At 43.1% G+C, this 16,315-nt stretch overlaps 1 protein-coding gene across 1 annotated transcript in view; it reads right to left on the reverse strand.

Moving 5' to 3' along the window:
* Positions 1 to 16,315, reverse strand: part of LOC138566797 (melanoma-derived growth regulatory protein-like) — a 141,712-nt gene that overhangs the window by 16,559 nt on the left and 108,838 nt on the right. Inside the window, exons 2-3 of the mRNA XM_069644454.1 lie at positions 13,603 to 13,736; positions 12,696 to 12,806 (exon numbers count right to left, since the gene is read on the reverse strand). Coding sequence (XP_069500555.1) covers positions 12,696 to 12,806; positions 13,603 to 13,736 — 245 coding nt within the window. The remainder of the gene's footprint in view (positions 1 to 12,695; positions 12,807 to 13,602; positions 13,737 to 16,315) is intronic.

A 16,315-nucleotide genomic window follows, 5' to 3' on the forward strand; every position in this document is an offset into this window, starting at 1 on the left:
GAGAGCCAAGGACCAGAGGAGAGTTCACCAGAGCAGCCAAGGACCAGAGGGGAAACTGACCAGAGAGGTTCACTTTTACCTTAGTTTTACTTCATTCTATTTTAAATTTTGCTGTAAACTGAAACTATTGAACTGAAGCACAATTGGGAAGGACAGGACTTGTGAGGAGGGCAACTTGAGGGCGTTTTATTTTACCAGCGCAATGACTTCCCATGGCCATGCTAATTTCTATGGCCAATTCCACCCACTACCTGAAGAGTATTGCTAAGAAAGTCTAACTTGAACTGCCTGGGTAGTGTTCTCAGTGAAATAGAAAATAGTAAAGGAAAGATGTGTCGCTCAAACTAACAAATAGCATTCTGAAAACTAAATTGGGGATAGCAGAAGAGCTACCATTTCTGAAACTGAAAATAAGTCTCTTGCTATACCCTCTTCTTACCATCAACCTGACTTCCCTAAGATTCTTTTGTGGAGACCAATGCGTAAAATGTACCACTGGGTGCATTCCCATCGTAAATGCAGTCCAATGGCAAGATACATCTAGTATTCTAGTCAAACCCTGCTGAGTGCACCATATTTGATAGACATTTTGGCAATTAAAAACTTGTGAGTGAGGATCTAGAGCATTCTCTGGATATGATATGATATTTTATTTGTATCGCGCTCATAAAGAAGTGTTTCAGAGCGCGACAAGGCAAGGGAGGGTAACAAGGGAAGACAAAACAACGATCTTACTAGGCCCAGTGACATTGAGAACGCACAAGTGCAGGGAGAGGGGAAAAGTGGAAAGTGTTGAGCAAGGGGTACAACTATACAAAAGGTAGTGCAGCCAGCAAGGTGGCAAGTGCAGGTTTTGAGTGCAGACAAGGGGTGTCTGGTAAGTGCAGGTAAGGGGACTGTAGGGTAACAGATACAGGCCCAAGTGCAGTGCGGGTGAGTAGCTGGGTGGGCATGGACCTGGGCCCGAAAAAAGTGGGACACCCAGGCGCATTGTGCCAACGCAGACAGATCAGCAGGGGAGAGGGGGAGAGGAGGTAGAAGCAACGAGGAAGGTCTTGAGGTGCTTCCGGAACTGGAGATGGTTCTCCTCAAGTTTCAGAGTTGCAGTGAGGCTGTTCCACCAACTTGTTGCTTGGAGAAGCGACCGACCCTGAGGGAGTTGGAGGTGAAGGAGAGAAGAGCTTGAGCGGGAAGGTATGTACGGAGGGAAAGTTGAAGTTATTTTGGACCCATGCCCCAGAAAGCCCTGTGGGCAATGCAAAGGGTCTTGAATTTAATCCTTGCAAACACTTGGAGCCAATTAAGAGATTTCAGGGCTGCAGAGATACGATCCCAGGGCTTGATGCCAAGGACAAGTCGCGCACAAACAGGATTGTGGAACTCAAAATGTTAACCGTACTGGAATTAGTCTATGCGCATCAGATAAATTAATTAGTTAACAGTTAAATAATAAATGGAACTATATCAATATACAATTCCTTAACTCTCATATATACATAGTTTTCAACTGGACTATATACTCCATCTATTAGACCAGAAACTACACTATAGTATGTATAGTATTTTGGCCTGAAACCAATCGCATCATGTGACAAACATCGTGGTCAGAGAATCGTCAATGTAACCAGAGGGCGTCCATTTTGTGAAATGTTGGCCATTTGCTTTTTTCCTTTCTGTCAAAACGCTTTCCAAATGTATTCTATGCTTCGAACTCGCACACAGTGCGAGGCCAAGGCTTGAACGCTGAAACACTAACACAGACAGGAATGTCAAACTATGCAGAAATACATTTTTTTTCTCTCTCACTAAGTCCTTGAAGCCGAACAGAAGCTGCATCTAATCAGTAGTCCAGGTGCCGGCCTGTCTTGCAGACGCTGTAGTAGAAGGCAGTTAAACCATGAATTATATTCTCCTAGCGGTCCTCCTTCGCAGAGAATGGTATTTTCTGCTTCAGAACTGTTTGACCCTTAGCTCATGAACCGAGACACACAGATAACGTACTAAGGAATGTTTCTCTGCTAAGAACATGATATCTTTGCCGAGCTAAGAGCTCTATGTTCCCCATAACAGAAAGCTGTCTCTGCTGCCATTGCTAGAATAACTATGTTTAGACTGAATGAAGACTTGTCATAATTGTCATGATTGTCAATCACCGAACCCTAGCCTGAATGACGTGTTTGTTGGCGGATCGAATTGCCTTTGTAAAGATTATATGTAATGTATATATATTGCTGCTTGAGTGTTGCTCCCTCTCTCGCATCTCACGAGGTATGGGAACACACGTCATGAGGCATTGAGACCCAGTCGGCCGACTGAAAATACTTTGAAAATAAACCAGACTTGTTTGTAAAACGAACCTTGTGTCTGACGTGTCACTTGGATATATGGTTATTGTGCCTTAGTTTCCATATGTGGTCTTTATGGCCTAGCAAATATGGTGCCCGAATAGGGACCCTCCCACTAATGCTCAATCGTATACATTGAAGTTGAAAAGGCAAAAACGAGTCGAGGACGAAGCCGTCGAGCCGGGATCGGAAGGTGTTCGGGGCGCCCCTGTAGAAGTGATGAGAGACTCCTCCGCAGATCTGTACACAGCCGATCCCTGATCAACGAGCAGCGCCCTGAGAGCATCAAGGTGAGGGTCCTGGAACGAGGCAGATTGCGCCAGACACACAGTCACGACGATTCTTGGTTGTGTCTGTATACGGGCGAATTGCGTCCTTAGAGACGAATTGGTTGATCAGGTGAGTCATGCCCCGATTCTTAAACATCCTGATATTGGTTGAGAGCTGCTCTTGCAAGATCAAACGCCCAGGGTAAGAAAAGGGTAAGAATTAACCATGCCTTAGGAAATTGTCTTCCTGTTTAGTATGTTTTTTTCACTGTGGTAGACAATCTTTGGAAACTGGCCAGGTCGCACCACCCGAAGGGACGCTGGCACATGAAATGTAGATAAAATACGGTACAGGGGCAATAGCGTTTAATGCGATTTAGCATAGGCAGACCAGACGTGTATCAGATCTTCAGTGGCGTAATAATGGGAGCTTTAAATTAGCATGTATAGCACACCTAGAATCAGTACTGTTACGCAAGAAGGCCCGACCAGCAGCGTTCGACGTTGTAAGAGACTGGAGGAAGGAAGCTAATCTCCGATTGAGAAGTAGAGAGAAATATGCGCGCAGACATAAAACAAATGTAGAGAAAGCGCTAGAGCATGACCAACATCAGCAGACAGAAGCCATTAGGAACATGGACAGGGCCTTCCAATTAGATGTATAGAAAATATATCCTCAGCAAGATTTGCATACGTCAGATGAACTAATAAAGAAAATATTGAATGACCGAAGAAATGAACATCAAAGTACTGACCCAGTTGCACCTCCTCCTTATGTACCTCACATTCCCATAATTCCATCTGCACCTGCAGTAAGCTGTTCCTCTCCCCCTGTGCCTGTGACACCATTTCCTCCACCGCCACCAGAGCATGAGTTAGCCACTTTAGCAGGCAGTTCTACAGAGATGGGGCATGTGCAAGGAAGCATTAGACAGACTTGTAGCACGATTAGCAAAGGAAGGAAAGAAGAACAGAAAGAGTGGGCCAAAACGTATATGAATGATGACAATGAAGTGGCTGTGCAGAGTTCCATATCTGATCATTGAGGCCTTGGTGAACAACAGGTATTGTTAGAATGCATGGGGAATTATCTTTTGAAAATATGGGGTGATTTGACCGATAAAGTGGTACTGCAAGAGTTGCGTGATTTGGTTGTTCTTTCGAATTTGCGAGATGATGCGATGAAAGTATGAGATCAGGCAAGCCAAATATTTGCGTTTAAGTGAGAACTTGATCAATTGCATAAAGAGCTATTGAAAAAAGATAAATCGTATATGTCGTATGTTCAGCAACGGTTTTTACCGCCATTGTAACCTGTTAGTGAAGAGATCCAAATTTGTATGTGAGGCGCGCTTAGATGGATTACGGATGCCGCCATTTCCCCAATTGAAGTGCATGATACGTTTAGTCAGTATACACCAGAAATGCAGAGAAAGGTATTGCAAGTCATGGTAGAGTACCTACGAGATGAATGTATTAAGAATAAGATATGTTGTCCCGCTGATTTAATGACAATTTATAAAAGAGCATTTTCGCCTGAAACTGGAACGGCTGTTTTTCACTTGATTTAGCTTTGTTGCTTAATAGACGAACAAATGTAGAATCGCCTAGTTTGCAATTACCCATGAGGGAGGTGCCTACGACGTTTGTCCCGAAAGTAGAAGATGCTTCCTCTGGAGGAAGTCCAGCGCGAACGATAGAAGCTCATTATATTGCACGGTTTGGACATGTCCCTTATTATTTTAATCAATATGAAGAAGTATTTGCAGACTTTAGTGGTCAAGATCTAAATACTGAACCCGGGAAGAGATTGTTTGTTGATAAGTTTGTGCAAGGGTTGCTAACAGAATTCAAAGTTTAATAATGGCATCTGAAAGTGCATGGCAAGCAAAAACACAAAGTGAAGTATTACATATGGCCCAGTATTATGAGAACAGAGTAAATTCAGAGAAGGATAAGGAACTAAGGGAAAAAGGGAATTTGAAGACAAGAGTATTTTTTCAGCAAGTAGCAAACAATAAAAGAGGCAGTGGGAATGCACCGTCCAGAGTCCAATTTGCATTAACATTCAATATGCAAGGGGGTCCAAAAGAGATTAATCAATGTGCCTATTGTAGACAAGAAGGCCATTGGCAAGCACAGTGCCTGCATATACAGAATAGAAATGGGACCTTACCAAGAAGACAGAATAGAGGTCATTCGGGGATACAAGGACAGAATAGAAACCAAAGAGCGCCACAATTTCAAGATAACCAGGGTAATCGGAACCATAATCAGAACCAACAGCGAAACAATACAAATGGTGGGAATGTTTTTGACAATCAGACCAATGCATATTACTATGGCGACTTCACATCTGACAATGTATTGTTTTACTAGGACAGCCCGAGACAGGGGTTGGAACCAGTATCTATTCCCGTAGACCAGAAAGGGCCCTACGTACAAATGAAGGTTGGGAATAGGGAACACATTTGTTTAGTGGACACAGGTGCACAAAAATGTTCGATTGACCATCAGCGGGTTCCAGATATACCACTGTCAGGGCATAAAAATGTCTCAGTAGGGTTCTTAGGAACATCAGTAATTAGTCCAGTGACACAACCAGTACCTATAACATTAGGTCCATTCACAGAGTCTTGCCCATTTCTTTTGATGAAAAATTGCGGCGAACATTTGTTGGGATTAAGTTTGTTGAAGAAATTGAATGCGGTCATTTATTGTTCTCCAGATGGAGTGTATTTGACAATATCGACACAAAAGACTCCTGTATCGCAATTTGTATCTAAGCCACTACCAACTGAATTGAGTAAAGTACCGGCTTGTATATGGGCAGTAAATGACAATTATGTTGGTTGTTTGAAAGTAGAGCCAATGAAAATTGTTTTGAAAGAAGGAATTACATTGCTGCCTATTCCGCAATATAACATTTTGGCCGAAGGAGAAAAAGTGTTGAAATGCATTATATCAGATTTGATTTAAAGAAACGTAATTGAAGAAACTTCTGGTAGTACTTGCAATAGTCTGATTCTTCCGGTTTACAAGAAAGGAAGTAACGACATACCATACCATTTTATAATTGATTTGCGCGGTGTAAATAAAGTGGTTGATCCGCAATTTCCATTAGTCCCGGATGTGACTACAATTTTGACTATGATTCCAGCTTCGGCTTCATATTTTAGTGTCATTGACCTGAAGAATGCTTTTGTTAGTATCCCATTGCACCCCGATAGCAGATATTTATTTGCTTTTACTTTAGGAGGACGTTCATTTACATTCACATGAATTCTGCAGGGCTACACTGAAAGTCCAAGTATTTACAGTAGAGCATTAAAAGAACAATATGGTATGCTAGAACTACCGACAGGCTGCGTATTATTACAATACATTGACGATTTGTTAATAGCAGCAGACACAGAAGAAATGTGTAAAGAAAGTACAGTTGCATTATTAACACATTTAGCAGCACGTGGACACAAAACTTTACTAAAGAAATTCCAGTATTGTAAAAGAAAGTGACCTACTTGGGCTACCTCCTTTCGAAGGAGGGAAGGAGATTGACACCAGAAAGAATAGAAAGCATCTCTGATATGCCTATTCCAAATACGCAGAAAGAAGTCAGGGCTTTAATTGGCATGGCTTCATATTGTAGGCGGTGGATCCCTAATTTTTCTATGATCGTGAAACCAATAGTGGCATTGACAAGGAAAGATGGTACCTTACCTTTGCCATGGAACATGGAATGTCAAGAAGCATTTGACCTGCTTAAAGCTGCATTATGTTCGGCTCCAGTTTTAGGCACACCAAATTACGACAAGAGTTTTAAGTTATTTGTGCATGAAAATAATGGATGTGCTTTGGCTGTTTTGACTCAGGGACAAGGAGGGAGAAATAGACCATGCGGTTACTTCTCTTCCACGTTGGATCCTGTTGCATGTGCTTTGCAGCGATGCTTGCGAGCTGTTGCTGCAGCCGCTGCGTCAGTAAAACAAACCTAGGGGATGGCTTTAGGTCATGCTTTAACCATCAGGTTACCCCATTTAGTGGACGTTCTTTTAAATAGAATGCAGACACAACACCTTACATCAACCAGATTAACAAGGTATGAAATAGTTCTATTTGCACCGAATATCCAAATTAAAAGGTGTTGCGCTTTAAATCCGGCTGAGGTAATGCCCTCTCCGAATGACAAAGGGGGTGAAAAACAATTCCTCCATGATTGCTTAATGGTTACTGAACAAGAGACAAAAAAAAAGAATTGACCTAACTGACACCCCACAGACAGAGCCAGATGGAGAACTGTTTTGTGACGGTTCTTGTTTTAAATTACCAGATGGCACATCAACTGATGCTTATGCCATCACTACACTGAAAACTATTATAGAAAGCAAACAAATCCCATATAACTCAGCACAAGCTGCAGAAATAATAGCGTTAACAAGAGCATGTGAAATCTCTGCAAACCTCAATGTAAACATATACACTGACAGTCGGTATGCCTTTGGGGTGGTACAGAATTTTGGTAAATTATGGGCTGAAAGTGGTTTCCTGACACAGAATCAAAATCCAACATGGCACTTTGATAGTGAAACTATTGTCAGCACTTGCGCTTCTCAAGCGATTAGCAATAATGAAATGTGAAACACATAAAAAAGTAACATCTGATGTTGGAAAGGGAAACGCATTTGCAGACAAAATTGCGAAACAAACTGCCACTGATTTACACACAAAAATGTATATTGAAAGATTAGAAGAAGTACCTTGCATGATAGAAAATGGAATTGCAACAGTGAAGGAATTGCAATCAGAAGCTACGGTAGATGAAATAAAAAACTGGTCTGAGGGTGCAACAGAATTAGATTCAGAAGGTTGTTGGGTGGACAAGAAGAATAACAGATTCATGTTACCAAATGCCTATGTGCTGGCAATGGTCACCATGGCCCACAGTCCAACACACATATGTGCTAGAAAAATGATACAACACCTGGATTCTGTATGGCAGAATCTGCACATTAGAAGACCTGCTGAAAGATTGGTTCAAAATTGTATGACTTGTTTACAACATAACATTGGAAAGGGAACAGAGATGCCAGTAGGACGTTTTTGGCCCCCTCTATGCCATTTGAAGTCATCCATTTTGATTTCATAGAAATGGAAAGGTGTCAAAACTATAAATACGTTCTTGTGGGGGTCTGGGTAGAGGCATATCCCCTAAAAGATTGTACAGCTATGTCCACAGCTAAAGGAATACTTTCCCCGTTTCGGCCTGCCCCGTGTCATATGGTCAGATAACAGCCCACACTTTATTGTGGCCGTGATATTGCAAATTTGCGCAGGTCTCCAGATTGATAAACGATTCCATTCAGCCAGACACTTGATGAGTGCGGGTTTGCTAGAATGTCAGAACGGTATCTTGAAAAATAAAATAAGGAAAATCTATGTGGGGAGCAATTTGAAATGGCCCGATGTATTAACGCTAGCTTTATTGTGCATACGCACAACTGTAGAGGCGAGGACTGGTCTCTCTCCTTACGAAATTGTGATGGGGAGACCAGCGAATGTTTGGAATGCCCCTCGGCAGAAACGTCTGAGGGATATAGAGTACCCATTACTTATTGATTACTGTAGACAGTTGACTGAAAACGTGCATTTGATTCATCAGCAGGTGCAGGAGGCTCTTCCTGTCAGATACACCGGCCCAGGACATTGTCTGCATCCTGGGGACTGGACATTGATCAAGAATTTTGAAAGAAAATCTTCACTTTCACCGCGATGGGTGAGAACCTTCCAGGAGCTGCTGGCTACGCAGACTGCAGTCGAAGTGAATGGACGCAAGCACTGGATCCATACAACACACGAAAAGAGTTCAGTTTCCTTTGCCACATGAGAAAGAGCTTGATGATCCTGACATCGAAGGAAAGACAGCTGCACTTGATCACAAAGATATCATCGCCAGCTCTCTGCCAGAAGTGCTTCCTAACCCTGAGAAAGTGCCTGGGGAGATTGCAACAAAGATCAAAACGCCAGAGGTGCCTCAACTTTGTCCGACTGCTGCTTCATCATCACTCATTGCATCGCAAGCTGGCACTGATCTTGCATCTGGAAATGAACATACGTTCACAAACTCGGAAGTGATCAGCTTTTGTTTTGCCTTTGTTCCCAGCATGGATGAAGTGGGAACGGAGGCCTAGGGAAAAGGAGCATATGAGCTGTATCAAGCTGGATCAAATTGAAAGCTCTGAGACGCGGTTTTCTGGTGCTACCATTGAAAAGTGAAGGGCCGTTGCAACCTTGCACAGACAAGCGGGGCAATTGGTACCGACACAATCGAATTGATACTTGCTCCTTTCTTTTTGAGCTCTGTGCAAATGCACATCAGCTTGCTGCCATCTGTTAGGCAGACTAGCCTGAACTGGTCTGAACGCTTTGCTGCTAACGTTTGTTGCTGTGGAGAACTTTTCCTCTACGGACATTGAAAATCTTTTCCTGAGATAAACATTACAAACAATGCCTATATTCACTCCTGCTCCCTCCTGCACCAATGCTGTTGATGATATAGAAATAGAGGCTAAGCCTGTTCCTAGAAAGACTTGGTTCAGAAAGAATAATATGCTAATGATTATGATACCGCTTTGCATTTTGATTAGACTGATCCCAATATTTTGGTATCTAGAAACTGTAGATCCTTTGAACTCTCTTTTGACTGCTACCCATGCCCCTACTACGAGCAGCCCAGTGCATGTGCTCTCTTATACTCTCCCCTCACAAGAAGTGTAACATAGAAAAAGGGTATGATAATAATGCATTGCTATTGATTATGAATATGACTCATGCTATCTTGAATAGGACCAATTGTTGGGTCTGTTCCCATTTAACCCAACACAGGGAAATAGGAATGGGTTGGTATGTACATCCTTTGCCACTTAATAAAGCTTGTTATGCTTCATTAAGAGCACTATTTTTCAGAAAATTGAATGATGGTGTCACTGGTCAGTTCGATAGAACAAATATAAATGAATTTGAAAGATTGGTGTTAGAACCGTTAGGTTGTTCTGTTTTTACAAGCAGAAACAAAATAAACCCGGTAACAACAAATCCAGTAGATAGTCTCTCTAGGCCTTACAAGTCCCTAATCACTTTCAAAATGGCTCCGGTAGTAAATAACGATGCTGTGCCGCCCTCTTATACCATTAATCATAGTCCAAGTTCTGTCCCATTCTGCTTATGGAAAAAGGGTTCCCATCTGGTGGGAACATTCACTAGATGCATGAACATTGCCGTGCTTGAACAAGAAGAAAAGCCCTTATATATAGGAGGTTCTGTCTATTTTATATGTGGAGATCAGGCCTACCCATGGTTACCTAGAACTTGGGAAGGGACCTGTTATTTAGGTATACTTCTGCCTGGTGTATTTCTTTCCAAAACTTCTGAGATAGCAAAACTATCTAGATCTCGGCCACATCGAGATGATACTGCAGGACAAATTGCAGGGGGTATAGCAAAATTATTTATACCATTCTGGGGGCAAGCAATACATTCATGGAATATAAGAAAACTGTCCAGGTAGTTAGAAAAAATGATAAATGTAACTACAGATATACTCTATAATATGACATTGGAACAAAAAGCAATCAGATTAATTGCACTTCAAAATAGAATGTTCCTTGATATAATTTTGGCTGATCGTGGAGGGGTATGCAAATTGGTGGGGTCTGCTTGCTGTGTATTCGTAAGTGACTCCTCCCCCACAATATTTGAAGCAATTTGAAGAACTGCATGTTCCCACAGGTGATTGGAATCTGAGTATAGGTTCATGGTTTTGGGAACTGCTGCGGTCATGGGGAAGGAAACTAATTGCAATTTTGGTTATGATATTTGGAATCCTCATGTTCTGCTGTTGTTGCATACAATGCCTGTCAGTCCTTTGCTCCCAAATTACAAATGAGTGTGTACATGCGATTAAAATGTATGGATGATGCTCTTGGTTTACGGCCAAAAGGAGGGTTTGTTAGACCAGAAACGACCCTAAAGTATATATAGTATGTTGGCCTAAACCAATCGTGGTGAGAGAATCGTCAATGTAACCAAAGGGTGTCCATTTTGTGAAATGCCGGCCATTTGCTTTTTTCCTTTCTGGCAAAACGCTTTGCAAATGTATTCTATGCTTCGAACTCGCACACATTGTGAGGCCACGGCTTGGACGCTGAAACACTAACACAGACAGGAATGTCAAACTATGCAGAAATACATTGATTTTCTCTCTCAATAAGTCCTTGAAGCCGAGCAGAAGCTGCATCTAATCAGTAGTCCAGGTGCCGGCCTGTCTTGCAAACGCTGTAGTAAAAGGCACTTAAACCATGAATTATATTCACCTAGCGTAGCTCCTTCGCGGAGAATGGTATTTTCTGCCTCAGAACTGTCTGACCCTTAGTTCATGAACCGAGACACACAGATAACGTACTAAGGAATGTTTCTCTGCTAAGAACATGATATCTTTGCCGAGCTAAGAGCTCTAGTCAGCCGACTGAGAATACTTTTAAAATAAACCAGACTTGTTTGGAAAACGAACCTCGTGTCTGACGTGTCACTTGGATATATGGTTATTGTGCCTTAGTTTCCATATGCGGTCTTTATGGCTTAGCACATCAGCATAATGCAGTTTTGTGTTTGTTTTGGTGTGCCACCCCAAGATTTCCTGTGGCCTCATCAGGCCACCCATATAAAAAATGTCTGGGGGCGCCACTGGAAAATGGTGCATCAGATAGGATTGCTTCAAGTGTATTTCAAGTTTACACAAATTGATTCAAAAAATACATTGTGGGTGTTGTGTGTGCCCCCATGAAGTGCATGCTTGCATGCACTCGCGACCGTATTCCTACTCACAGGAAAAAAGGCTCCCATGGTGCAGAGGCCCATATGAAAATCTTACGCCATCCCAGCACGCTTGTCTAGCCCTATCTACTTTACCTCTTAATTATTCTAAATTTCTGTCTTTACAAAATACTTTTAGTTAATATAGCTGTCCTCATCTCTGTGCTACTGTACGCTCCACACAATTCAATTTCGAATGTTGTCGGTTTCATCAATTCCCTGATCCTGCTACATTCTAACATGTCACGCTTGAGGTGCCACAACGAGGCATTCGTTTCAGAGCTGGGCATTGGAAAAACGTGTTCAGGCGCTCGCTTTGCCTAGAGTTCACTCTGCCTAGAGTTCACTCAAGCAATGCTGAGCTGTTCGTTTTTCCTCCACAATGAAGGTTTGAATATCGTGTTACCCACGATTTTGAGAGACTTCATGAGCTCAGTTTTTCAAGTCTGCATTACAAGTTTCCTCCATGGATCTTTCGAATGTAGGAATATATTTCTTTCAAAACCCCGAAAATATAGAAAAAGATAAAAAATCTAAGAAATTCCATCACCAAAATTGCCAGCACGACCTGAATTAGTATGTTGCTATCACTGCAAAATTTGCCTTGTTTGAGTTTATGTACAAAAAAAGTAAAAAACATTTTTGTTCAACTGTTCTTTTAATTTCTTATTTTGGGTTGTCAATTATTGGTAACATTCCAACGGTTATAATCTATCGATGTACTCTAAACTAGTTCATGCCAGTGTTCCACATAATAAACCGTGTTAATGGTGTATAAACATCTGGATCATTTTAATGGAACTAACAAATAATGGAGGATGGTATTGAGAATTATACACAAATAGGGTTTCTGAATATCGCTCCACCAAATTGAGAATCAGTCTGCAAATAGTGACTGTGAAGTACTTATGGCACGGCGGAGATGCGCGTGTGACGGAGATACCCACACAGAGTTGGGTGCTGTGCCAGTGCTACACATGCCGTGGTGCCACGCTCCCACTATGGAAGTGGAGGAAGCTGGGCATTTGGCAACATCCCCAGTGCTAGGGCCACTCCGAGCATTGCTGGACAGGAACCATAAACACAGATTCCACTCCACATAGCACGACCACAGGATTTGGCACTTCCAAATCAATTTTAAATATATGTATTCCATGGCACCGGCCATCTATGATATGTGTAGACCGCTTCATGCCTTTTCATCTGTACTCACATCAGTTTTCACCTCCATCTTCCCACGCATCAGGTACTGGTCCTCCCGCACGATGCTGCTGGGAAAGAACCCCAGTCGGGCTGCCTGCTCACCATAGTACTCCCCTTGCACCTACAAATACAGCAGACAGAAACATGGAGCCTGAGTCATTGAAGACATACACAGGTTCCAGGCAGAGGTAAGAACTGTGCATTACCTTATTACACAGAATATACTCCCCTGTGGGAGTTTTATTATTAAAAATGTAAAACATACACCTATTTGGGTTTACTGAGGCTCTCATACGTGGGCAATGAAGTGTTGCATCACAAACTTTGATTTTAAGGGTAATTAGTGGTTTCGTCAGCCTCAGTCTTTGTGTGGTAAATTTGCCAGACCTGTGTCTGGTATTTGGACTTAAAAAACATACCTGTATCTGAATATGGAGGAGTGTGAAGGAGCGGAAGAAGGGGTGGTGTGAAAGAGGTGCTGTGGTTGGGGGGCATGGGAGGATGAGGGGCATGGTAAAGACCCACCTCATTAAAAGAAAAAAGTCAAACTACCAAACATAGGTCAACCAAAGTTACCATACAAAAATTGAGGTCAACTAAACTACATAGAGCAGATTTGAAGGTCTTTGTGGTCACACACACAATCGGTTTCTTAGCTTCCATCCTGCGTTGTGAAGGCGCTTCTAGCTCTGGAAACAGTGTGATATGAAACAGCAGCCAACAGTGCTCCATGCAGACCTCTAAACCTATCACAGTAGTTGAATTGCCAAACTAAAGCTAATGTATGGAATGCAATATTAATGCTCCTCTTCAAATAACAGAAGTTTACAGCAGGATAATAGTTAGGTGCGCAGAAATGCCTACATTCGATGTCCCACTGGAACAATGACGAGAGTAACCAGGCCTCAATCACTTACACTGCCCGACCAGAAGAGCCTTCCCTTTCCTTTCAGCTTGGAGTACACGTAGAGGACCTGCCCTCTGTAGACGCTGATAAACCTGCAGTCCGGAGCAATGTAGTCCTCCATAGCAACAGCGATTGAAATTGGATCTGAAAAGAAAGAACACGAGGAAAGAGGGCCTCAGCACATTCTTAAGCTCCTTGGTCAAACAGAAGGCACAGTTTCAAGTGAGGACTCAAAAAACAAAAACAAAACTGGAAAACTCATTCCAACATTGCAAATCCCTTGTATTTTTCCAAGGTTTCAGAGAGGATGTATCGACCAAACAAAATGCTCTCGACACAGATGGATGACTGCACTCATTGTTTCAATCAATACTTTACATAGTTGAACTCCTTTACCTAGAGCAAAAGATGTCTTATTCCAAAGCGTTTCCACAACAAGTGGCTTTCGAAAGGCGATCAAGCAAACATAACCCATCATAATGTCCTTTCTATAAACAGCACCTGAAAATATTTGTTCCAAAGAAATGTATCAATAGGAGCTTATTTTCAGAACTAGAAGCCAGGCAAGAGATCTCAATGAGAGCATCCCATGGAGTAATGACAGTGAACAATGCATAGAGATGACATTGGTGCCACTGGACATAACGGCCACAAGTGCATTGCGATGGATGACTTCCTGCCACCTATAACTGTTAAGACCCATATCAGGACTAGCGCAGTAATAGGGATGCCAGATACATATCTCGAGAATCAGATGTTCCCTTCATAGGGTAGATCAAGGGGTCCACATACATTAGGAGGGGGGTCCTCGCTCCCATATCAACCACTGGAAATAATAGAGGACAGTCCAATCCCTTGTCTCCTGGCGAAGAGTCCAGAGCCATCATGATCTTGCTCTCCACACCTCTGTTCCTCCTCAATGCCTGAGGGTCTGTAAGTGCAACAAAGCCATTCCGTCATGGACAGTCCCTGCTCCATCATAGCCCTGCGGTTGCTGGGCTGGGGTAAATCTCTACCCACATCCATGATCTGCTCAGGATTTTTCCTCTTAGCAGGGGAATTTTTCCCTGTGAATTCTAACCCCACACCGCCTTCTGGAGCCGGTGATCCTTCAACTAAATTGTTATCAGTGCTGCAAGGCCTCTGGGCCAGAGTCTTGATTTCTGTGTCATTAAGGATTCCCGAATAGTGGAAAACTTTGGAGGAAAGGCTTTGTCTACTGCTTGATAAAGAGAGACGTCAATGATTGAAACAAACTCTCCATGCCAGGCCTCTTTTTGAGATTCGGAGTCCTCCTCAAATTCAACAGTGCCCTGGGACTGAGGGTCGAGATTATCAATAATATGTCTCTCCAGATCAGCACTGTCTTACGTCCTCAGCCAAATTTCATCCCCTGATGAGATCCTGCATACCTTTACAAAGAATGTCCCTTTGGAAGTGTTTACCCTGTTAGGGAGACGGCCCTGCCGCACCACACAGGTTTGAGCTGGTTCCTACCACTGGGGTCCTGTTAGCGGCAGTAGTGCATGGAATGCAGAGGGCATTCCTCTAGCTCTGCTGCAATGCACTCACTGTTGCTCACAGAGTAGACTACTCTCTCCTAGATGTCTCTAAAAAGTCAAACTTCCTACTGCATCTCCTCAGAGGTATTCTGCCTTTCCTCTCCTTCCCCTAGAAGCTCATTGTCTCTCGAGCCCTGGTTCTCTCTAGGTTGGATTATTGCAAAAGCCTTTTTCAAAATCTATCTGCTTCTACTCTCGGCCCTTTGCAACTCATCCAGAACAGGACTGCAAGACTTGTCCTAGGCCTCAAGCCCTGGGATCGTATCTCTCCAGACCCAAAATCTCTTCACTGGCTCCCAGTGGCTGCAAGGATTAAATTCAAGACCCTTTGCATTGTCAACAAGGCTTTCTGGGACCTGGGTCCAAAATATCTTCAGCTATCCCTACGTAAATACCTTCCCTCCCGAGCTCTTCGCTCCTCCACCTCCAACTCCCTCAGGGTCAGTCGTTTCTCAAAGAAACGAGCTGGGGGTAGATATCTGTCTTCAGCTGGGGCCTCCCTTTGGAACAGCCTCCCTGCGACTCTGAAACTTGAGGGGAACCATTGCTGGTTCCGGAAGCACCTCAAGAATGTCCTCTTTGCTTCTGGCTTCGCTGACCCTCTCCCCTGCTGATCTGTTCTGCTTCAGCATTGTGCACCTGGTTACCCTCTGATTTCGGGCCCAGGTACCTACTCACCCTGCCACACACCTGCACTGCCTCCTGGCAACCCTTGCACTTGAGTCTGTATCTGCAACCCTACAGTCCCCCCCTTTCTGCACTTATCAGACACCCCCTGTCTGTTGCCTTAAACCTAGCACTTGTCACTTACTGGCTGCACTACCACTGTTTTTGTGTTATTCCTTTGCTCAGCACTTTCCACTTCTCTCCCTCCCCCCATGCACTTTCCCCCTTCCCTATACCCTGCACTTGCGCATTCTCAATGTCACTGGACCTAGTAAGATCGTTGTTTTGCTCTCCCTTATTTCTCCTCCCTTGCCTTGTCGCGCTCTGAAACACTTGTGTATGAGTGTGATACAAATAAAATATCAATATCTCCTCATCTTCTCCATGCTGCATAGGTTTGCAAGCACAATCGACCCACGGGATAATGGGTTCATCAAAGCAGTACTGACCCAAAGCCTAGTGAATACTCAGTACTGTATTCCTCACAAGTGAAGT

The sequence above is a fragment of the Ambystoma mexicanum genome, chromosome 2p (genome assembly GCF_040938575.1).
Source record: "Ambystoma mexicanum isolate Mex_15411 chromosome 2p, UKY_AmexF1_1, whole genome shotgun sequence".
Lineage (NCBI taxonomy): Eukaryota > Metazoa > Chordata > Amphibia > Caudata > Ambystomatidae > Ambystoma > Ambystoma mexicanum.